General features: G+C 34.9%; 1 protein-coding gene across 5 annotated transcripts; it reads right to left on the bottom strand.

Annotated features, from left to right (window-relative positions):
- Positions 1-277: 277 nt before the first annotated feature.
- LOC110996853 (calcium-transporting ATPase sarcoplasmic/endoplasmic reticulum type) lies at positions 278-24,931 on the bottom strand. 5 transcript variants are annotated; one of them, XM_022264723.2, is made up of 13 exons: positions 19,372-19,527; positions 18,219-18,363; positions 10,713-10,730; positions 10,251-10,333; positions 10,072-10,176; positions 8,411-9,996; positions 8,152-8,341; positions 6,999-7,146; positions 6,090-6,348; positions 5,077-5,221; positions 4,342-4,551; positions 3,012-3,129; positions 278-1,093 (listed from the first exon to the last, which is right to left on the bottom strand). In XM_022264723.2, exons 2-13 carry the CDS (start codon positions 18,334-18,336, stop codon positions 1,074-1,076), a joined length of 3,000 nt encoding a protein of 999 aa, XP_022120415.1. In that variant the 5' UTR covers positions 18,337-18,363; positions 19,372-19,527; the 3' UTR covers positions 278-1,073. The 5 variants fall into 5 exon arrangements, with proteins under 5 accessions (XP_022120415.1, XP_022120414.1, XP_022120411.1 ...); XM_022264722.2 differs by having other exon boundaries at positions 278-886; XM_022264719.2 differs by lacking the exons at positions 278-1,093; positions 19,372-19,527 and adding an exon at positions 24,776-24,931 and having other exon boundaries at positions 1,719-3,129.
- Between the last annotated feature and the right edge of the window lie 990 nt (positions 24,932-25,921).

Here is a 25,921-nt window from a genome sequence, read left to right as displayed (position 1 = left end):
GGTGACTTTTATATTTTTTTTGATAGAAGTACATAATACATTCATATTAAATGGCATATAAAACCTTTTTTAAGCATTTATATAGTTTAAGCTTTGTAGACTATTCTTATGGTTACTTAACGTTTCTAAATATGTAAGTACTGAGTAAACCAAAGCATTGTGATAGGACCTGTTGACCTACTTAAAAATTTCATCCAAACAATGGCCTGACTATCAACCTAAAAGTTGATTCTTTAATCATACATATAAATTAAAATTTGGTTGAATAAAACACTTATTATTTTATAACGATTTATTGTACAAAACAATAATACATTAAAATGTACAGGTATTTTTAAAATTTATGGACACTTCTGTCCCAAACTGGATAATATGTTTACCCTTCACTTACAGACACCATATTGCTCGTCGAGGTGTCAGCACTAATAGAAATAAAAGATAGAGGCTCTAGATAAGCAAACTAGACGAAGAGAATAAAATTATAACAATAAATTAATAGCATGCTGTCAACTTAAGTACACTTAGTCTATCGCACTGCTGTCGACGGGCACCATGTAGTCTTTAATAATAATTATAACGTAATTAAACAAATTGATTAAATCTCCTAAGCATATATTATTGTATATACACATTATGAACATGTCCTCTCTGGTGAGTGGTGAGCTAGCGTAGGTGGGAGCGGGAGCTGGCTGCGGCACGTTGTCGTTGGCGCACTCGGAGCTGCGCCGGAGCCCTATTCTGGCTAGTGGCTACATTTAGTCGGCGACTCGTTATATTACGAGTCAATCAATTAATACCGAGACGATAGCGGTAGAGTGGCAGAGAGAAGCGGATGAGGAACTATGAATCGGTGGCGTTTACCACTTGTCAACGACCACCTCGTTCACTGCAAAACAACGATAGCGTTAGTGGTGCGTCCGAGCGCGTGCCGCCGTCCGAACTTACTGGGTCTTTATGCAGAGATCACAACCGTGTCGTAGTTACTAATGTGTAGTTTCACTGCGGGATCACAACAAACAATGAGTGTTCATGGAATAGTGCGTGCAGAAGTGCTGCGGCTGGCTCCTTGGCGCTTACACGTTCCACGTTGTGGCTGGGGGCAGACAACACTAGTTAGTGCATGCGGGAACACGGAGCCGCGCACGCGTCTATGTGGCGGCGCCGAACAAAGTTTTGCAACACAGTACATGCCAACAGTAGCTCTGATAAACACGCTCGTTTACATTTCAACAACTGATAAATATTACCTTTTGAATATAGAGCTACTGTGTACTGTGACAAGACTGCAACTTTTAAGTAGCTCGTCTTGTAAATTTTGAATTTCGAAAAATATAGCCAATAGCAATTGGATTTTCGAAGCTTGCAAAACTTTTTGTTAGGAGGTAACATCGAACACGCAGTTAGTGCGGCTTAAAGGTGTGCGTGAATTTTGATAGTGCAGAGGGAAGGTGGATAAATAATAGATCTTTGTTTTATCTGGTGTAAGGGGAACACTTCTTACCTTTAATAAATACTATTAGTGTAAAACATTTCGAAAATGAAGTTATTAAAATCAATAAATGTATGCAAGGGATTTACAATGTACTCAGTTGATCATGCTAGTGTTTGTGCCGTGTGTAGTGTCATGTAACATAGTTCGTGACTGGCTGACGTTTAATTTACACATTTAATAGTTATTGATTAATAAGCTTAAGGCACACAGAAATCATACTCTCAAAAACAAATCATGCGTTGCAGTCATGCAAATTTATTTAAAAACTATTAAATCACTTAGATCTATTTTTCTAACATTTACGATTGATTCAACTAATCAACACATCCGTAAATCCTTATACATAAATATTATGTTTTATAAAAGTTATCATAAGATCAAACTTACTGTATATTTATTGTAAAAACCAAAACCGATATAAATGTAGGCTACTTTTATTTTCACAATTAATTTTGTGTTGTTTTGAGACAAAAAGTACAGAATTTTAAGGAATTTAACATGAAGATTGTTAGTCATACAAATGCATTATGCCAACATACTGCATGCAAATGTCTGTAAGTCTCCGAAAGTTTTAAAAAGCACTGATGGACAGGATTACTCATTTCAGAGACGGTACAGACAAATGCAAAGGTTACAAATGCAGGTTAGCAAGCAAGAGGTGAGAGGACAAATAAGATTCTTCGTACATCGAAAATTTTGGATATAACGAGCCTATCTTACAATAAATTATTCTAGACTAACAATGCACTTCACTATTGACAATAAAATAAAACTTAATTCCCGTATCATATATATCTGGTACCAGATGTACCAGGCCTAGAAGTCGATAGGGATCTAGCTATATTTAACAGGCAATAGGACGTCTGCCGTCCAGACTGCGCCGTGTGCGAGTTATCGGAGCAATTTTCTAATATAAAATCGTTAAATGAAATGCTGAAATGATCTTCACAGCCCGTTAAACTCCGTGAGCTATTATTGTCTCGAAAGGACAGCACCGCAGTCCATTGAACGTGTCAGTTGGTCACTTCTCAGTTCACACGTGCACAGGGGTCACTTCACACTTTGTGGATTAGCATTCGGTTAATGTACTGTGGTGAGCAGAGCCCAATGTTCATCGGTTTCCACAGTGGAATTCGTTGCGTCAGCCAAGAGAAACGTGGCTGGCGCGGAATTTGGCGGGAGGTTAGCACAATACATTTGACGGCCGCTCAATTCAAACTTAAAAATTTTCAAAATGGCAGATCACCCATATTTCTAGTATTATATAAAAAAAAAAGTAAATTTTCTCGTATGTGGTAGTTAAAACCATTTAAATATGCAGCGCGTACGCGTTTCATACAACTGCAAGAGCTGGTACTATTTATAGCCAACGGGCAATATAATTAATTACAACGCGCGCTTAAAGTGAGCGACTGTCGCATTTGTACTGTGGTTTATAGAGGTCCGTAGAGGACGAGGCCAAAAAAGACGGCCCACATGAGCACAATCCACTGCATGCCCTGGAGCCAGGAGCTTTTACCGTCGGAGATCTTGCGGGCCACGAACTTCAGCACCTCATCAAGGAGGACCACTGGCACCGAGAACTTCATCACCGTCATCCACTCGTCCAAGGACAGAGGCGTCACTTGGAACACGGCCTGAGGAATCACATACACATATAATTAGTACACACACACAAGAAATTCTGTTATTAACTCATGTAGTCTAAAGCTAAAATAAACATGCTTAAGCATAGTAAAAGTATGCCTATTATTAAAAACACATTTAAACTAATTATTAGGTTAGTGAAACTTTTAATTTTAAGATAATTAAAAGATTTACTCATCACATCTCTTGATTCCGTCAAATAATAAATAAACCCAAAATAATTTGGTTACCTTGTCTACGAACCCAGAAACTTACCCACCACAGAAAAAAATCAGTGGCGCTACAGTCTCTTTAGACCTTGGCCTCAGATTTCTGAATCTGTTTTATGATCAATTTTTAAATCTAATAGGCAAGTAGGTGATCAGCCTCCAGTGCCTGACGTCGTCGAATTTTTGGGTCTAAGACATGCCGGTTTCCTCAAGATGTTTTCCTTCACCGTTCGAGCAAATGTTAAATGCGCACATAGAAAGTCCATGGTGGTGCAAAGCCGGGCCTCGAACCTACGACCTCAGGTATGAGAGTCACGCTGAACTCCCTAGGCCAACACTGCTCTTAAATTAGCACCCACAATAGAATTTAAGATTAATACAAAAAAAACAGTGGCACTACAAACACAGTAGCCTCTTATTTCTGTATCAGTTGCAATATATATTTTTAAATCTAGGTCTCTAATGTCTGTATCTGCTTGAATATATATATATTTTTAAATAGACATTTCTGGTTTCCTGACGATGTTCTTCACGAGGGATGCATCCGATACCGATATATCGGCGATACTTTGCGTTTGGCGATGTATCGGTATCGGCGATATTTTAATTGCCGATTCGCTACACACTTAATTTGGCTTGTTAAAATTAATTAAAATACAGCATTACAAAAATCTTAATAATGTTAATTATTAACAGTTATTTATTTAATTCAATTAAAACTCTTAATTCTGAATTTTAATAACAAAACCTTTATTCAAAGATTGTGAGTGTTTATATTTTATAATAAAAATTAAAAACTTTAAACCTAACTTGATATATTTTACCGTAATATAACTTTAATACAATAAGCATTGGTATCGGTATCGTATCGGCATTGGTATCGTATCGGCAAAAAAGCGTATCGATGCATCCTTATTCTAGACCATACAGTGCACAGCCGGGGTTCAAACAAATGTGAGAAGATACAAAGGTTAATATAAACTTGAAACTCACCGAGAGAACTTCAACGTATAAGATGACAAAGTGAAGAGTGAAGGAAAGGGCCATGGAGCCCACGAGCCACATGTTGGACCAAGGTGGCATGGAGACCAGCGACTGGTTCTCAGACAAACTGTTCATGGCGTTCAACATCTCGATTGTCACCAGCACGGACAGAGCCATGGTCATTGGGTGAGGGTCGGTGAAGATCTTGCAGTCGATACCCTGGAAATACAAGTAATAATGTATGTTGTTTTCTTTGGGTAAATAAAGTAATTCTATTAGTTTAAAAACCGTGTAATTTTCTTGTAACCCTCGATGTAACGACAAATCTCATAAAGCGTCGAAAGCACGATGTTTTGGTTAGATCATTATGCATTACCTACCCTCAATAACGACAATTAAATACTTAATAAAAAGTACTTTTTATGTGACGAAATTAGTTAAAACTGCGGAGCTCTGTACGTTATTTTGTCGCTTTATTGTCAAAGCCCGTAAATAAACTCGATTATCGAGTTATTACGGTTAGACTCGTTATATAGAGTGCACACTGAAGAATATAACACGACAAAATAAGTATTGATTAGCATTATATTTAACCAACAATGAGCAAGTGTTTTAAAAAAAATTCTCAATAAAAAAGAATCAGATTTTGGTTTTAAAACATTTTTTTTTTCAAACAGTATTTATTCAATATTTTTTGGTTACCTACTTATATGTACAGAAGGAACTATACAAAATATATATTACCTTGAAGTCATCACCTCCACCAAGGCACTGCAGGTGGTGGGTAAGTTGCCAGTAGGTCATCTGAGGTCCGTAGGGGGAGTACATGAACCACCAGGAGGCAGCTCCCACAGTCGCCATACCCACGTAACCACCGATCGCCATGTATCTGTGGAATTCAAATGATATTAATGGGCCTATCTAAACTATTACTTATCTCAAAGTAACAACCTCATGAAATTGAAACTGGCATAAAGTTATAACTATTACCATAAAAAAACCTTTCGAAATAACAACTAAACAATTTTTTTAATATTTAAATTTAGTGAAAATAACAATATACTTAAAGTGCATATCAAGATCAGTTCAAAAACAAAACACTACAGACGCTCAGACTATACAATGCGCAGAGGCGATGAGAACTTGGAGAAACTGCTGTTGTTAACACAGGAGGCAAAAGATCACGTGGCCGTTCATCAACCAGATGGACCCAAGTGAAACACTCATCGTCCTCAAAACTGTACACTGTCAAAAGATAGGCGCTGGTCTGAAACAGTTTTTTTTGCAATGTAATCTCGCTGTTTGATTTTACAGCTCAGCCAGGGCTGTTTTGGCGGAATGGGCTTTTTCCTTTTCGCGACTAGCGCGTCTACAGCGAGACTAGGACCTCGGCTTGGGCAGTCGTAGTCAAGCCTGAAGGTCACGACAGAAGCTCACTGGAGCGAAGAAGAAAGTAAAGATCCACGCCTTTCCCGGTGAACGTGGATTATGACTCTAATCTAAATTTTTCTTTGCCGGTTTTTAATTCTTCATTAGCTATCATCCGGATTCATTCGGACATCCATTCCGTCGAGGGGCTTTTTTGTCGGGAATATATAAATAATAATTTAATTAAATTCACTTCACGTGCAACTAAAAGAAAAAAATATCTCAATTTGTTTCATATTAAAAGAAAAACTGCTACGATGTCAAGACATGGTATTAAAATACTGTCATAAAAATAATCTCTATCTGAATTATCAATGTTCTCAACCAACCTGAAGAACAGCCATCCGGAGATAAGACCCTCATCGGCCTTCCTGGGGGGTTTGTCCATGATGTCCAAGTCAGGTGGGTTGAAACCGAGGGCAGTGGCAGGCAGACCGTCAGTGACCAGGTTGACCCACAACAGTTGGACTGGAATCAGGGCTTCGGGAAGACCAAGGGCAGCAGTCAAGAAGATGGAAACCACTTCACCAATGTTGGATGAGATCAGGTAACGGATGAATTGCTTCATGTTGTTGTAGATAGCACGTCCTGGAATAATTGTGTCATTAAAAAATCATTGAACATACAATTAATTATCTTACATGATAAATCGCAAAGACCTCTACAATTTTGCATAACAACGGTAAATATCAGATAATTTTATTTAGAAATTGCGGTATATTTATGTAAATGACATATTAACATTCTTGAAGCATATTCGATAAAATCACGTGTCCTTAAAGAAAATAAACACAGATTTTAACTTTACATTTTGTAACTAGTATACAAAAGGATTATTTACCATTCAGAAATATAATGGGATTATGTATACAGTAACGACTTCGTTATTTTGGATTTACGTAGTAAGTTATTTATTAATTTCGCAAATTAAAAAAATAACTGTTGAGCTTCTATTCCAACTACTCATTTAAAAATACAAAAGGATTAAATGTGGTATAGACGATTATTTGAATTTAAAAATATGAATCTGTGGAATTTGAACGCTGTGTACGCTTTTAAATTTGAAACTGTTCCTGAGGTAGTCTGTGGTTCAAACAGTGTTGTAAAAATATGAATCTGTGGAATTGTATGTGTTCGAATTTGAAAATGTTCCTATGTTAGTCTGTTTGAACCACAGACAATGTTAAAAAGACATTATTCTAAAAATACAACTAAATGATATCACTATAGAATCTTACCTTCCTCAACAGCAGCTACAATGGATGAGAAGTTATCATCAGCGAGCACCATCTCAGCAGCAGACTTGGCCACAGCTGTACCCGATCCCATGGCAATACCGATCTCAGCCTTCTTCAAAGCGGGGGCGTCGTTCACACCATCACCAGTCTTAAAGGATAAAAATTATTAGAAAACCACCATTTATCTTATGTGCCTAAGTTATATATTGGATTAAATATTTATTTAACGAGAAACTAATGCGTACGAAAGAAAACATTCTAGATACTTATAATATAATATATAAATAAATAAATGTAAATTCAATAATTCCAATATCATCTCAACAACAAAAAGCTAGGCAAATGTAATATTTGTCTTTGGATATATATAATTTATATAACTTAGCATTTTATATGGAATAGTCTTTTTAGTAGTGTCTAAATCTGTCAAGAGTCCTCACTATCCTAAAAATGGACTGAATTTGCTAATACAAGGCTCCTCCCGGACCCGGGCGACAACTACTCCCGAAATATCAAAACTATATTTATAGGCTAGTTGGAGCCCGTATATGTAGTTTTTTTATAGAAATATAAATAATAAATAATGTGGTGTGATAATTTGAAATTTCGCAGTTGTATTTTCAATGACATAATACAAGCCGTTAATGTATATTTTATCGATACCTTTGTTTACTTATCCAAATCAGTATAATATCTTCCGTGTTTATCAACAGAACAAAGCTACTATAAACAAACCGAATTATACATCTAACACTACAATTGTAAACATTAATAACGCATTTAGAATTTATTGAGTAATAAATATTGACTTGGTTAATGTTTAAATTGCCCGAGTTAATTTCGACGGGAACTATATTAATTATATTTGTTTGTTAACTTTCGGATTTTATGTTTTGAGGTTATACTTATTTTGGCATGTTAGGGAAATTATGAGAGTAAATTACGATGCGCGGGCATCCGTCACAAAAAACCGACACCCTGAAGTAAGCTACAGTCAACTTTTTTTTTTTTCTATTTTAACGAAAGATACAATTTTGAAAAGATTTTTATCTTGTTGCGCCAAAGAAGTATAACTTCTAACGCGTACATAATATTCCAACTAGTGGGTATGTATAACATGTTCTATTTCGTGTGGAATCGCGTTTCAACTTACCATAGCGGAGATTTCGTTCATGCTCTGCAAGTATTCAACAATCTTGGACTTGTGCGCGGGCTCCACACGGGAGAAGAGGCGGGCCTTGGCGCACGCGGCGCGTTGTTCGTGAATTGGTAAGTCATCAAACTCGCGACCGGAGTAAGACTTTCCAGTGGTGTCCTCGTCTTCAGTGAATACACCAATACGTCTGAAATTTACCGAACGTTAAATATTCTGGCATCTTGGGTGAAAGGGAGATTAGTGAAGCGGTTTTTACCTGCAGATAGCTTCAGCGGTGGCCTTGTTGTCTCCAGTGATTACAATGACACGGATACCAGCAGCACGGCAACGGACGATCGAGTCGAATACCTCCTTACGTGGAGGGTCCAACATACCCACGACACCAACGAAGGTGAGGTTGACTTCATATGTGTAGAATTTGGTGGAGTCTCCGAGGTCCATTTCCTCAGGTTTCATTGGGTTGTCGGCGGTGGCCAGAGCTAAGCAACGGAGGGTGTCACGCCCGGTACCGTATTGGCGGGTGAGCTCCAAGATGCGGTTCTTGAGGGTGGAGTTGAGAGCGACTTTGCTGGTTCCGACACGGGCGTGAGAACAACGATCCAGTACTCCCTCGGGGGCACCCTTGACGAACAGTTTGGGTCCGTTTCCGAGGCGAGAGGGCTTGAGAGGTGTGCAGTAGCTGGACATAGATTTCCTGTCACGGGAGAACTCGAGAGTGAACTCCTTCTTCCATTTGGTTTCAATCTCTTGACGGACGACGATAGCGGTTGAGCGGCGGTCCAGTCCAGTCTTTGGTACGTTGAAGGGGTTCATCTTCTCGGCGAGTACAATAAGTGCGGTCTCGGTAGCTTCACCGACTTTTTCGAAAGCCTGCTTGAACTCGTTGAAATCGATAGCGGAGTCATTGCACATAACGCAAATTGTGCCCAATTCGTGAAGAGTGTCGAACTCGGCGGCCTTCACTTTCTGTCCCTTCAGGTAGACGTCACCAATGGGTTCGTAGGTGGATCCGGTGATTTCGAATTCCAGGAAGCTGCTGTCTCCACCTTCGATCTTTTCAAAGACGAACATACGGGATACTGACATTTGGTTAGTGGTCAAGGTACCGGTTTTGTCTGAGCAAATGACAGATGTGCAACCTAGGGTTTCGACGGAAGGCAGAGACCTGACAATAGCGTTCTTCTTAGCCATCCTCCTCGTTCCGAGAGCGAGACAGGTGGTGATGACAGCGGGTAAACCTTCTGGAATGGCAGCTACGGCTAAAGCCACAGCAATCTTGAAATAGTAGACGGCACCTTTGATCCAACTACCACCGTGAGCTGGGTCGTTGAAGTGACCGATGTTGATAGCCCATACAGCGACGCAGATGACGGAGATAACCTTAGACAGTTGTTCACCGAACTCGTCCAATTTCTGCTGAAGTGGTGTCTTGATCTCTTCAGTCTCAGACATTTCGGTTCTGATTTTACCGATGGCAGTGTTGAGACCGGTACCGATGACGACACCGCGAGCTTTACCGGCAGCAACATTGGTACCGGAGAAAAGAATGTTCTTTTTGTCTTGGTTCACGGCACGGGGGTCGGGGATGGCGTCGGTGTGCTTGATCACAGACACGGACTCACCGGTCAAGATGGACTGATCGATACGGATGGTGGTGGAAAAAATCTTAATAAGCCGAATATCGGCGGGAATTTTGTCACCAACAGACACCTCGACGACGTCACCGGGTACAATTTCTTTCGCCCGAATCTTTTGAACGCCAGATTTGTCACCTCTTACTACTTTTCCCATTTCGGGTTCGTATTCTTTTAAAGCTTCGATGGCGGATTCTGCATTTCTTTCCTGTATACAGAAAATAATATATAACACTTAACTGTTAGAAAAAAGTAAAGGGCATATGTCAGAAATGTATCTCACCTGCCATACTCCTACTACAGCGTTAGCGATAAGAATTAGTAAAATAACAAAAGGTTCTACGAATGCTGAGAAGGCATCCTCGTGTTCCTCAAATAAAGCTAATACCTGCAAACAATGAACGGTATTAGAGACATTGCAGTACTTTATAAAGCGATGTGACAATAACAATTGATACTTACAAAAGAAATAATAGCAGCTAACAGCAAAATCTTGACTAACAAATCATCGAATTGTTCCAAAACTAACTGCCATATACTTTTGCCTGTGAAAATAAGGGTGAATAAAAATTGCGTTAGTTATTTTATTAAATCATATTAACTTACATATTTTGTTAATAACTCTCAGTTACATTTATCTTAAAAAACATATTTGCGCAAATAGTCACGTTCGTTTGTTAAGTATTAGATTTTTCCGAGTATACATGTCCATGACATATATTTTAAGATATGTTGTCAATTCGTAAGTATTATATAAAGATAAGCAAATATATCAAAACTATAGCCTCAGCTATTCGATCGTGCAAATATAAAATTTGTTTAGATTATCATAAAAGCGGATATTTTATTGCTTGAGAGCACTTCCCACGTACGTTGAGTAACTTATGTTTTTGATAACATGTTATATAAGAAAATATTATTTACCTTCTTCTGTCGGCAGTTCTGAAAAAGAAAGAAATCGTAATTAGATTCTTGAATAGATCAAAGAGGTTTTAACAGAGAATAAACCAGTCAGAGCGGTCGATCCAGCTACTAATCGTCGTATATACGTTCGTTTATCTTATAAACCAATGGCACTACAAACTTTTTAGGTCTGGGCTTCAGATTTATCTGTTTTATGATCACTTATCAATCTATAGGCAACTAGGTGATCTTTGTCCTATGCACACACGCCGTCGACTTTTTCGGGTCTAAGGCAAAGTTTCTAAAGGTTTTTATTATGAATACTTTACATCAACAATTTCAGACTTTAAAGAACATTAACCTTTCTCATCACCATGGATGTCGGGTTGATTGAACGAAGCCTTATCTTATCTATGATAATCTAGATAATATTGTTATTAAAATTTATTTACGAAGATTATAAACTGTAGACAGCTTAACAAAAACTCGGTGAATGTTCGTTTATCAGTGATAGTGGTTTTTTTGAGCACATTGGTCTTGTCTAGTGTGATTTAATATAACAATTTCAATTTATAAATTTATTTTGGAATTAATTTAATTTTTTTTCGGACGTTACTAAGTGTACTTCTTTACCTATATTAATAAAGTTATTTCGAATTGAGTTTAAATAATGACGCGCTGTTTTAAAACTACTGAATCAACTAGAATTACAAGCACAACATATACTCTCTTGCGTTTAAGATAAGTCAGGTTGATTGCCTAACTTAAATTAAATTTACATTTCATGAGCCTTTAGATAGCCCAGGCATCCCACCAACCCATTTGTCCCTTTCAGAAGATGGAGTTTTCGCCAAAGATTGAGCTTTCTGATAAACGTGCCTTTAGACTTTGAAATAATGTTTATTTAGTTTTAATTATTAATCTTTTGTTTTCAAATCGTCTTTGTTATGTTATGTCTATAAACATTTTGAAAACAGATATCGATATATTATGACACTTCATACGACACATCAAATAGCTCGTATGGATTTCGTGTTTTTTTGACAAGATTGTATATTGACCTTTTTAAAATGAACATTACATATATTTCAGTCGATTGACATAAAACCATAATAAATTAGAAACTTTAACCTTCCTCAGGAATCACACTATCCATAAGTGGAAACTACAAAAATCCGTCAGTATTTTTGAGTCTATCGTGAAGATACAAACGCGGTTGGGGAAAATTATTATATCTAATATAGAAAAATCTCGTGGTACTATGTTTGTTTACATACTCCTCCGAAACGGCTCGACCGATTCTTATGAATTCTTTATGCATATTCTGCAAGTCTGAGAATCGGCTTTTCAAACCCATAAGTGATAAGGGGTGTCCACCCCAAAAATTTAATGTTTTTATTTTTTTATGATACAGCATACAAAAATACATACAATCCTTAATTTTCATCTACCCTCTACGATCAACCCTTATTTTATATTTGTTAGTTACTAACTTGTACTCTGAGGTGTATATCGAGAAAAGTCACAGAAAAACCTAAAAAGTTTTCATTACGTACAACAGAAGATTCTCTGGGCTAGTATAACAAAATGTTCAATGTTGGCATATACTAATTAGGTAGGTATTAAAGAGGAATGTGGTCAGCTAGTCCTCGTAATATATAAAAATGGCTTTTATTATAAATAAACCACTAATGAACAAAAATAGATACTGGAAACTTTACATATAAGTTACTTCTTTTCATTTAAACCGAGATACCTTGAATTTTGTTTGTGATAATTAATTGTACATATGGATGAATAAGTCGAGGTTAAGCTCTAGTAACAATCACAGTGGACGTCAGTGTCGTGTGCGCATACGCACGTTGTTCTTACGTAAACACTACGTAAGGACATAGATGTGATTTAAAAAAAAAAACTTCTGTTTGCTATAAAATAATATTACACAATAATTCATCACCAGACAAATTGACTTTTTTTATTAATTTTATGTCTCTTAAATGCTTCATATATGGATTATTTTTTGAGAGTGTATCGCTAAGTATGTCAAAAAACAATACTCGTGATGACGGGCATCAGACGAGTAAACGAACTTACAAGACGCCCAAAAAGAGTCATCGCAGCCCATGGACAACAAATTTTAGTGGGTGCGTTGACTAGTCAGTTAGACTACACTTCAAAGAATTGTAGCTCTCCCAGGTATGACCCGACACACAATTCGCAATAGTGAACAAATCTACTATTATAGTATTAGAATTACCCTGTCCCGATTCGCCCTCCAAAGGTTATTATATTTTTTGTTAAACAAAGAACACATACATGTTTTTCATAAATGTTAATGAACCGATAGGATCAATAACCTTCTATATACAAAAAGCAATCTAAATTCTAAAGTCAACAATGTAGAAAATTTCCGTACTCGAAGTTCAAACGGTACAGCGCAGGCTTCATAGCACGTTCAATAGAACCGTTATACGTTAGGAAACATTCGATTCGGGTCTTAATCCACAGCAATGTGTTTCATATCATTCGTTCATTCTATTTGCGTGAACGATGATTGAAATCGTAGAATCAATTAGTCAACGTAGCTATGTTTTCAATTCAATCAAAAAGAAAAAACAATCTGTTTACTGTCTACATTACCGGCGAACTGGGTCCAAAAATCACATTTGTACATAAAACATTTATTAAGCAAACTGCTTTTGTAATTTGGAAGATCTAAAGGTAACATTCAGTCAAAATGTCTGACTCCTGTATGACAAAAAAAAGCGGCAACGCATTCGCGAGCCCTCTGGCATTATTTGATTGTCTATGAGCGGCGGTATCACTTAACATCAGGTGAGCCAGCCTGATTTCCCCGAGTTCTATAAAAAAAAATCAATACGTTTTTGACAGACGCGTCATAGTTTGAGCCGAGGCATTTTACCCTAAGCATGCAGACGGTGAACTTTCTAAACGTAAAATAAAAAAAAACTTATTATATATATTTGGACACTATGCCAGAGGGCTTGCGAGTGCGTTGCCGGTCTTTTAAATTTGGTACGCTCTTTCATTGAAGGGCTTTAAGTCGAATTGGTTCGGAAATACTTCAGCGGGTGCGGTGGTGGTGCTGGTTCAAAAGCGGTGATGCCGGGCAAAAAAATGCCTTAAAAAACGCTCGACGGACGACGGACGTTTATGGACGGACGAGGTGATGGAATTTTAATTGCTATTAGTTTGGATTAAACCGTAATCCAAACTAATACCCGTCCATAAACTTGAGTTAATAATGAGAATATTTTATTTTTTACAGATAAATTTATGTCACTTTGATTTTACCTATATTTTTTAAGAATTATGAACTATTTGGAATATAAATAGATTCTATCGCCTAGATAAGGATTACGTCAGTACTCCGCACATGCTTTGACTATTAATGCCACATAATACTGGTTAACGAGCTATTGCTGTGATAAGTAACACCGGATTACTTCGTTATTGACCGGTTATTTTGCGTATCATAAGCTGTGATTCATTAGTGTTAGTACATTTATAATGAGAGTCTGTGAGAGTCTATTGTGACGCTATAAAAAGAAAGAAAAATCAAGATTAACGTAGTAATCAGATAAAAGATATTTTACAAGATATTCCAGTCTATCGTTACCTAATTTCTATAGAGCCAGAATAAATTTTGAATTTGGAATGCAATTTTTGATTTGAGTGGTTATAGAGTACAAAATATCGTCTTAGTCTGTGGCTATGTAAAAAATCTACTAGTTACACCAAATGGTTTGTAAAAATAAATGAATAAGGCCTAAGTCGCTGATGTGACTAAAGTGACCATTTATTTTGACTCAAAACGGGACGGTTTAATTTTGGTCCATAAATCAATTTTCAATTAAAAATTTAGTTGGCTTGAAAGTTACGAATCACAAAATATAGGTTACCCAAAATGTTTAGTTATATTTATATTTATCAGAAGAACAATTTTTTTTAAAACGATTTCAAATAAGAATGATTTTTTTAAATAGATGGCAACGATTTCAGATAATAATGAAACTCTTGGCACTTTTTTTTAATATTCTTCTGCTCGAAGTTTCGCGTGGATTCTGAAAACGGAGCAATTTCGCGTTCCACGTTTCATTTCGGGGACACCGCGGCTTGTAATGGGAAAAAGGTACAGTCCCGTTCAAAACGGGATGTTTGGTCACGTTACTAATGACGTGATTTTTGATCATCTTAACGTTACACAGTAAGTTCATTAAATAAAATATCGTGAATAGTATCGAATCGCATTAATAGACGCAAGCTGCCAACGTAACGTCCGAAATAAACCCGACTCTAGAATACAGTACGAGGCGCCGTTCCACTATCCAACCAGTCGTTAAATACCGTATGCACTATTATTGTTCCGCGATATGAAACACCTTATGGCAAATTGAGATATTCAAACCGTTCATGTGTACTTGCTAGATTAACACATTTCACTACACACAATTGAGTCATTTCCCTCTGCGATAAAACCATTTTGGCATTGTACCGGAGAACATAATGAAATAATCGCTATTTCATGTTACGATTCGTTATTTTATTGGGTTTTAGTCTCGTAGAACTTACCCGTTAACGTATATAGGAAACGGGCCGCTTCCGTTAAATGATATTAACTAGCGCGTTGTGAGGTTCTAGAATTAGATTACTTGATTGAATGGTCTGCACTCGTGAACCATAGACAAGCGTGGTGTAACCATCGTGAAAGTTTGTATCTTCAAAAAAATAAAAAAACGCGAAATCAACGCGTTTCTTATTTAATTAATTTAATAAATAAAGCGATAACATAGATAAAACACATTTTTAGAAACATACAAGTTTCAGTTCATACAAGTTTAATAATTGAATTATCGACCACTATTTATAAATATTTAATTAATGACCTACAATTTTGAACGTGCCTTGGGAACGAATAAATTTGAGTACAAAAGCATTATAAGAGCAGTTACTGCGGTATAGAAACACATGGCCTAATATACTGCACACATCAAAGATTCATTCTCCGTGCGAGCTTTAAGAGTACGATAAAGGAATTCCTTTTTTAAAAATGCGTTCAGGATGCATATATTTGAAAATAGAACATTTTTTAAACTTGATAAAATTTGAAGGAAAATCTGAAGGAAAATTTCATTATTTTGTCACCGGTGTTTCACCCCGCACACATTAAGAATTTTATCCTGATGCCATATTATTACCTACTAAATACGACAGACAGTATAAAATACAAGGACACATTGTTTATTTTTAAATCTATTCTCGTTGGAAGTTTTCCGTATTGTGACCAAGCTTTAAGTAGAGTGACGTATTGTTTGGATGCGATTATTTTGCTTTGAACGCTGAAGCAAAATAACAAGCTGCAGAGTGGTGTGAAGCCGTGAAAATAAACATACACTTGTCTACTTTAACCGACTCATTAGTTCCGATCAGACATTTTTCATCGCGCATTTTCGACAGCAAATGTAAATCAATGGAATTTTTGACATGCGATTATTATGTGCTCTCGTAACTTAAGTCTAACTCTGGCTTGCGGGGTCAACTAAATTGGGGCGATTGGGGCAGCTTAACGTATTTTAATTATCAGTTAACATTGCAAAAAGATGATTCTAATTACGTTATCACCAGCCGCCTTATCATTATTGAACGCGGCAGCATGCATTCTAGAATGTGAACACAATGGATATATACGAACTGATTTAATAAATCAAAATATATTGAAACCGGTAAAATATAATATATTTAATGTTTACATATATTGCATTATTTCAATAATTTTCCTAACATGAGCGAGCTCAATCAAATCGAATAATCGACTCTTCGTCTTAGAGCACGCCCTTTAAACTAAACTATAACAAAAATCTTTTAAATTATTAACGTTTTCGCTTTTAATTATGTATGTGAATTTTGATGTAAGCCGATTTGAAAAACAAGCAATACATTGAACAGTATTTCTCAGTAATAAAAATAGATAGGGTCACAGGGCACGGTGGTGATCACGGCTCACAGGAGGCTTACACGCACCATTGGCATATAACACTTCACCGGCCACCTCTTATCCAACTAAAAATAAACGCGCCAGTGACGCACACATGCAATACTGTCTATATCTCGGCCTAGATTCTGTTTCTAACAACACTATCATTATTGAGAGTGATCTAAATCTAATTCAAGTATTTTTTAACGCATCAACCTGTCTACCTTGAACTGTTAATCAGCAACTTAATCTTTAAAGATATATAGAAATTATTATGTTAACTTAATTATGTAGAGTGAAATTTGCAATGGATAAAATTACTTAATTTTCAACATAAACAGTGAGATGAATATATGTTGAAACAATAGGATGAACACAAACAAAGCTTTTTAATCTCTGTTTAAAAAGTACTAGCAAATATGTGTTATATAGTGCTAAGCCTCAACTGTATATGTATTTAAGGATAAAGATTTTTCACTGATAGCGGCCATTACTACACAATGTATGAGATTTGTCTGAATTTAATTGTCAATTACCATGTTTTTTTAGACTTTAGAATTAAATATTCAATGTTAAAAACTGTTAACATTTACATCAGTGAGATGGAAAAGGAGTAATATTTTTTAAAGTTAATAAAATAAAAGTAATAGAATTGACAATTTAAGTTTGATGGATCAAGGGTCAGTAATATATGGGTCATAAAGTCTCATTTATCATAAAGCAAGCACAATTCCCTTAATTGATGGTTTCTCTTAACATTGTGACAAAGCTCATATCTGGCATGTAATGTTATGTTGTCAAGATGAAATAAAAAAAAAACTATTGTGAATGTTGTCAATGCTTTGGTATCATGTTGATGATACTGGAAATAATAGTTATATTTTTAAGTTTACATAGGCATTTGTGAGGTCTATACGACAGAAAACTGCACTAACACAGACATAACCATGTTATTGTGCCATTTCAATTTTTTTATAAAGGTGTAAGATATCATATATTCATTTAAATATTAAACTATTTGCCATTATTTTATTTCTACAAGCAAGCTTTGTACATATATATAAATTCATTCTAAAGCATTCTGCTTCATTCAGTTGTGTACTGATATTAAAGACTAATACATTATTGGCATCAAAGTTTAAATAGGGAATTTCAATGCTCTTTCTTATTTAAGTAAATTTATATAAGAAACACAAGGGTTTTATATTAAAAATTTGTGTTTCTTTATTCAGAAAAAAACAATTTACTTAATCTGAAAATAATCTTGTTCCTGCAAACTTCGGGATCTATTTAATCATAGTAAAATAAGTTTTATAAAATAATAGAACACAATGAAATTACACATTTAATAAATTACTATATTTCAGACTATGTAGTTATAAAATTATTTAATTTCTTAGAAATTTTATTTTTAGATCTATAAACTATCAACTACTAGTTTCATCAAAAATGTTAACTAGAAAACCTGGCTCTGACTGGACTAAAATATATAAAACTAAACGCTATTTTTTTTAAGTTATAATAAAACTTACCATTTGGCCCATATTTATCCTGATTCCTTTTCACTTGGTCTGGTGTAAGACCTTTGTCTGAGTCTGTGCCGAAAAATCCTAAGACTTCGTCCACGGATTTCGTGTGAGCGTCCTCCATGGTGGAATTACTACGTTGCCGTCAGTTCTAAAACGCAAAGAAAACATAGGTTAGAAAATGACAAGTCATCATTATCACTTCTAAAACTTATAGGTTATGCTAATTTCAATTTGCAGTTATAACATAAACATCAATGAGTCATCCACTTTTTCTACGACTCAATACTTAAAATTAGATAAAGAATTATCTACCAGGTGATTTTTATTTTGAAACTTCACTTAAAGTAAAAGTTAAACGTAGACATTGATCATGTCATATCAAATATTCAAATACGTTTGTTATTTTTGAGGAAATACTTGGTTATTTAATTCAGCTCACGATTAATTGACTCAAAATAATAAAGTGCTTTTAACAAGCAATATCCTTTGCTGAAGGGTCCGTTTTCTTTTCACTATTTCACTCACCGAAAACTCGTTTATTACATGAGCAAATATAACGTTTTTGATAATCACTTTACATAAACTATTAACGTTCTGTTTTAACTAGTAAAATATCTTAAATTTGTACTGATATTACTATTTCTCGTAATTATCATAAATTGCTCCGATACGTATCCAACTGATCCGTCATTTTTTCATAGACTGACGTAAATATGTCACTGCTCTGAACGCCACCTGTTATTAACGTCACGAAATAGCAGCATCAAACGAAATCCTTTCTTAATAATATTTTGTAAAAGCTTAAATACTGATGCTCATAAAATTAAGATCGATTACTAAAGTTTAAAAACTGATGAAAACCGTATCTGCAGTTATTTAGAATGCCTAGAATAATTATAAAGTATACAGAAATGTGGAGCTTTACTATAGGTCGAAAATGTACCACGTGATACAATGCTATTTTAGTTCTTGGGCGCCTAGAAAGTGCGGTATTTTTAAAATTCTGAGACGGCTACAAAATTTTCTTCGCGTTATGTAACACTATCACTTGAACAATTTTCACTAATTAAATTCCAAAGAGTCATTATTAATCACTTGTTATCACACACAATGCTAAAACACTGCTGCTATAGGATATAGATTTAATTGAACTTACTAAAAAACTTTTTTTCGACAGCTGCGGGAAGGAAAGAAGAAATAAGAGTGACGCGGGAGATGTTTTCCCGCCGCGCCCCGAGTTGCGACTCCCGGGCAAAGAGCGACGTTTTTAGAGCGGCGCGGGCGCGGCGGAGGGACATCGACAGAGATTTCTTTAATTATTTTGGCAACAGTACTTGATGGCACAGTCGACTCGCTTTCCAGGGTTGCATGTCGCACAGCCATCGCTGTCGGCCATCCTATGATAATCTTTTTATAGCAATCGCAGCCCGGGCCTAGCTCCCAGTATTTTACAAGCTTGTGGTTTAATATCATTATTATTTTTTATATTAAATGGATGAGATTTCGGGGTTTATAATATTTTTCTACAGGTTTACCACGTCTAAGATTCGTAATAAAGAAAATCTAATGTTCTGAATAGTATTTTTTGATCGTAACCTACCTACAGTTTCTCGACCGAACATTTCATTCCCGGCTCGGGGCCAAGGATTTCTTTGCCCCTCACCTTGTTTTAAGGTTACGGATTTTGAGACTTATGTGCCATTTTAATATATTATTGTTTCATTAGTACAGTTGACCTAATATTAATGCCGTGTCAAGTATAAAAAATGCCGATAGTGCGTAATTATCTATATTATCTCACTGGCCACACTTACTGAAATTTTATCGAATTAATGAATTATTTATGATTTTTCTTATTATTATATGTCGATTTCTACTAAAATGAAAGCTTGCCATTAAATAATAATACTTAATATGAACTTATAAAAAGGATAAAACGGTAGTGTTTAGTACAAGATGGACTAATTTGCCTCACGAATTAGGATTTTTACTTTATCAACATTTTAAAATAAGTTTAAGGCATTTGAACTCTGACTACAGAACCTACGAAAATTAATCTTCATTACAGTATCATGGTGTGTATGTTTTCTTTATTATTTGAACTTAAAAAAAAATCCATTTCAAACCTAGAACTGTCGAAGTTGTTTAATTTGCTATAACATTTCAAGCATTTTCAATAGAATCGGGCCAATACCAAACTTGTGTAATATATAATTTTGTTTGCGCATAAGGATTGATACACTTTGTTGGTAATAACATACAGTTGTAAATATATATAAACCTCATTCCATAAGGAACACAGGAGATACTATATTTGGCGGCCTGTTCTTCCGCAACGGGATGGGAAAGACCTAATTCTTTGTGTGTTATACTTTATTTTATTCACTAACACGTGTGTATACAGTTTAAATATATATAATAACCTCGAGTTTAAGTTTTTACTTAGAATAGTGAGATGTTTTACTTGGAACTAATTAATTGCAACCTAAATCATTAAGCGGGAAACTAAATCCTTACGTTAATCTACTGAGGTATATGTAGTCCTTATTGTAAGACAGATTAAACTAGCGGAAAAAAACACAGATTCTACCTGCTTCCATATTATTGTAGGCAAGACAGTGATCGGTCATACATGACATGTTGTCTATTTAATGTGGATCTCACAGTAACATTTTGGGTGATATTCAGACGCAAAACTTCGCTAAATGTAAGATGTCAAAGGAACGAGACTTTGAGATTTTGACATAGTCAAAAGTCATTTCTAAATCTTATCCTTACAATTGTCACTTAGCGTGAAACATGGCTCCATTATGCCAAATTTAATAGGACTTTGACTTAACGGAAGTTCTAAAATCACCACCATTTCCTTGCTCTGTTGAACTTCGACATCGGACATTCCAGTTAGTGTTTATTGTACATATAAAAAAATTGCAGCACAGCAGGTTGGGAGTACGCACGACCAGGTTGACTTATACCTTTAGGCGAAATTATATAATAAACCAACCAAATAGTTTGGCTTGTAGATTAGACATGCAATTGGAGCATAGCCGATACATTGCAAGACACAAATCTCAGTAGGTATAAGACACTTTCTGGCAAAGATGGACGTCTTGTGACAATGATCAATGTGTCTGCATAATTTACGTCATGACAGCCGTAACGTATACTTGATAGATTATAAATGGCTGTCAAACGCGAATATTCGGACAGCATCATTTATGGCCTTTAGCCTGCCTTGATGGGATGAAATCTTCGAATTCTTTAGCGCTTCGAAATCAATGAAATATATCAGTGTAGTAGTCTGTATAATTATTAGGTACTTGGCTCTATTTAGAGGATTCTTATTGCTTATACTATTTAAAGAAAAACACTTTTTTAACGGATTATAGATATGTATTATTATATTTAAACTTATAATTATTGGTATTATTATATTTAACTATTAATTGGTTTATGCTCAATAAAATTGTAATAATCGAAACCTAGTCAAACTTATATCATTAAAACAAAACATTTTCGTGGGCACGTTACGTATTTTTTTTTATAGAAAATACTTCTTTCGTTTCCGATTTGTAAATAAAGATTAGTATTCAGAGGACAGAAACCATGCATTGCTGTGTGTAGGAATTAACATTGTTTTCTAATTAAATAATTAACGAATGATTTCACTTTGCCGGATTTGCTTTAAATTATAAAACCGTTCCGACAGATGTTAATAAAACATTAATTAAATAAACGAATACATTTATAAAAAAAAGTTTTGTTTGCGTTTAAGAACTTTAAATGTGATAATTATTAAGTAAACAAATTTCTTAAACTCCATTTCAACCAAATTGTTTTTACGTCATTTACGAAATATAATACACCAACTAAAACTAAATGTCAACTTCTACATTCAACAGCTGTTTTATCTCGTCAACGAAGAGCAGCAAATACCTTTACTGTCCTTGGTAGACACATATATCCGCACTCAGAGTCATTCACGAGGTGTTAACGTTATTTAATTAAATTGGCAGAAGCTAAAAAAGGCCCTTTAATATACGTAACTAAAACGCCATTCTTTAGAAAGGTTAATTAATCACAGATCATATTTTAATGATTGACTTTGAGTAGTTAGTCTATGAAACCCGTGTTCAGCGGGTAATAACGTTGGCCATTACTTTATAATAATTCAGTAACTTGGTTAGGTATATCACAATTGTTGTTTATCTTTGTGTTTCTGGTTAGAAATTTTAACCTTTAGTTTATATCGTTTATACATAGTAAACATTTTCCTTTTTATTTATACAGAAACAGTTTTAAATGTACATTTTACAAACAAATAAATAATAGAGTCATACATAATCGTGAGTAGAATTATTTCTCAGATTTCGGATGTTTTGGAGAACTTAATTTAATTTTAAAAAGGATTTTGTTGTGCTTTATTATTTGACATGATTGTATAGTAGTCGAATATCATTAAAATGCATTGAGTTTTTTTAAATGTATGTATCTGATTAAATATATAAAGAATAATATTTATTTTAAATTATATTAAATTAAAGTCCAATAGATAATATGAAATATATTCAACGGTTTCCGGCGAACGACGTAAAAATGTCAGTCTCGCGTTTGAAGCCGTCGAAATAATATATTTAGATTGAAAATAGAAAGAGAGAAACAGTTGAATGCCAATGTTAACATCTATTTCGGTTGCTGGAATGAAAAACGCATAAAATAAAATCACATATGTATATCCCGTGTAATTAACGTTTCTTAAATAGCAAGCAGATAAATCCAAACAACTGTGTATACTCAATAAATTTTGTCTCTTTGTGAATATTTTTATGAGTTTTCAAGTGAAGCAACGTTTTATTGCGTGTTTCGAGACAGGGAAGAAAGATTGCTTCTTTTGTAACTATGTAGCATAATCTGTCAAATTCTATGATTTATGAATAGAAAACATGTAGTCCCATAATATCTTTACGCTGATCTGTGTCTGTCTATGTGACTTGGTATACGCTGTATAATGAATTAACCAATGCGCGTTTTGAATTACATATTTATTGATTTTATTGCAAAAGTAACTGTGTTTTTGTTTTATGTAAAGCGTTTGAAATCGTTGACGTTTGACAAATAATGACTATGTCTTGACAACGGAAAGTTATTATAGTCTTTTTTTTAAATATAATAAATACTAAATGCGGCTTTGAAAACTATTGTCTAAAGATTTATTTTACGCTAGAATCGATAAAAACATTTAATATAGTATTCATGACCTCAATCATGTGTTTTCATATTAAAAAGTGTATCACGAACATGTCTGCGGATAGATAAAAGAAATCACGAATAAAATAAGCTTTTAAAATTCCTAGATAATGTAACGAGCCCGGTTGCGTATGAACTATCAAATAACAAATATAAGACTATTCGTCATCCAGATATAAACAGGCGAAGGTAATAATCGAAATAGATATGTACTTGAGGTGTCGTAACCAATACTTTGGCAACCCTAACTTTTCTGTTGGCTTGATATTAAGGATTCATTTGTTGCTTCCGTAAATTGCAAAAGTCGCGACCCTGGAGCTTCTAACAGGCAGGAACTATCTGAGGTCGTTTTATTCAGTCCAACGAGTCCTGAATAGTAGAGATTCTGGTGTAGGTTATGCCCCACATACCCCTGCTAATTTCCACCACGGAATTTTTTTTGGTAATGTAACCTAAGTGGTTTCTCGGTAGGTCCATCGTGCATTTATTACCTGGTAGTATCAATAACATTTATGAATTAAAAAAATATAATTTATAAAGTTTTCGTCTTATTGCCGACAAATTTCTCTAATAGGTGCGAAATAAAATTGTCTTATTTTCTAAGCTAATCAATAATTACGAAATGAAAAAGCTAATGTAATTAATAAAAAAATATAATTTTCATTTTATAATCTAAAAATTATTAAATATGTAATGCGTGTAGGTACTCCTAATGAAAAATGGACAGGCGCCAACTCAGCTTTAAGATTCTCAAAATAATGTTTAATAATACACCCAGATCTATGTAGGGGAAGCTAATCTCGAAGCCATAAGGCAGTCTTTGTTCGACAATTGAGGTCAATCAGAACGTTACATTTATATTAAATAAGATTTATTTTATTGATAAGATTACTGTGAAGCCGTAAATAAATCTAAATTCTAAACTAAGAAAACTCAGCTATGTCAAATGATATTAAGTTTTGATATTTCGCCGGCGTACCCTCAAAGTTTTAATTTTGGTTATCATAGCAGAAAGGAAGGGTACGTAACTTCTTATATCTAAGGGTATCACACAAAAGTATGAGTGTAGTAGGGGTATTTTTTTATTTCGTTCGAAAAACCAGTGCTGCTCGTTTTCGATCAGTCCCTTGCTTTGCTCATCAAAGGGGAGAACAAATTATTGTATAGTTAAATATTATCGTGCAAATGTGTGCAGCACTGGTTTTCCGTCTTATGCAATCACTTCAAGGATCCAAAGCACTAAAATCCATAGATTCCAGAGGACGACACTGTCTCACAATCCACAATTCACAGTCCGTGGCAACTCCACTTACCGTATCACTATCACTTTGTAAACACTTTACTAATTAATATACATTAATTTATTAGTAATAAATTGTACTATCGGAGGTGACTTGCGCGCCCCATGAGGAGAGCGTCTGATTAGTGGCGGGACGGGCGTGGGAGCAAAAGTACGCCCTCTTTTATAATCTTGGTTCGGGGTTCCGGGCTAGCTGCCAGCGGCAACATCACTGCTGTCATACGAAGCTAAAAGCTTCACAGATTCCGATTAATACTAAGCCTGAAGGTATTGTCACTATTATTATTGGTATTGATGTTTTTATATATTTTTTATTATTATTTATTACGTATAAGGTAGCATTTAGGACCCAAACATATTGAACAGCAGATGTAACAAATTATTTATTTAAAAAATTATTACATGATTTACACACTATAGTGTATATGTGTGTGGGCCTCAAAAGCAGAGTATATAGCATTACACACATTAATGTAATGCTACGCAACGTAGGCCGTAGCAAACGTAGCAACACCATCGCTTGTCGTAGCGCAAACGAATTACTAAATTTGAATAAAAATAACATAATGAAATACAATTGTAGTTTTGTCATAATATCACCTCAAGCTCTGGTTATGTATATTCCAGGCCTACTATTAAAGTAGAATACATCTAGTATTCTACTTTAATAGTAGGCCTGGAAGTCTAGTAATAAGAAAAAAAAAAGATTGAGTTTACATCTGTTAATGAATCAGAACGTAAATGTAACAATTAAGTACATAAAGTTATATATAACATATATTTATTACAACATGGACGAGGTGTAATAATAACAAAAACTTAGAAGCTACTGAATAGATAACATAATAATATATTATTAAAAGGAGTCTCTTTAGGTAAGGTTCCGAAGATACTGGCAGCGTTTAGCTAGACTAATTAGTATATTTTGTTATTTCCTTAAAAAGGCTATAAGCGCTATGACTCCGGACCAAGGGTCTTGACATAGAATGGGACAACATTATATTTATAGTATGTGATTTATATATATGTTACGTCGAGCATGTCATGAGGTGAATATCATAAAAGTAAAGTGGATAAAGCGAGAGAGGTATGTCAGGACCATAACAAGTCTTGGCCCTTAATTAATACATAGATGTTATTTCACAGAATAATCATGTAA

Source organism: Pieris rapae, chromosome 11 (assembly GCF_905147795.1).
Source record: "Pieris rapae chromosome 11, ilPieRapa1.1, whole genome shotgun sequence".
Lineage (NCBI taxonomy): Eukaryota > Metazoa > Arthropoda > Insecta > Lepidoptera > Pieridae > Pieris > Pieris rapae.
This window is presented reverse-complemented; position numbering and strand designations above follow the sequence as displayed.

What these genes read in the sequence shown, in the direction of transcription:
- LOC110996853 (XM_022264719.2), bottom strand. Translation starts at nt 18,336, where the DNA reads ATGGAGGACGCTCACACGAAATCCGTGGACGAAGTCTTAGGATTTTTC. An exon ending in CTGTAGTAGGAGTATGGCAG is followed by an intron (nt 9,997 to 10,071) that starts GTGAGATACATT and finishes TTCTGTATACAG; the next exon opens with GAAAGAAATGCAGAATCCGC. An exon ending in ACCGCTGAAGCTATCTGCAG is followed by an intron (nt 8,342 to 8,410) that starts GTAAAAACCGCT and finishes GGTAAATTTCAG; the next exon opens with ACGTATTGGTGTATTCACTG.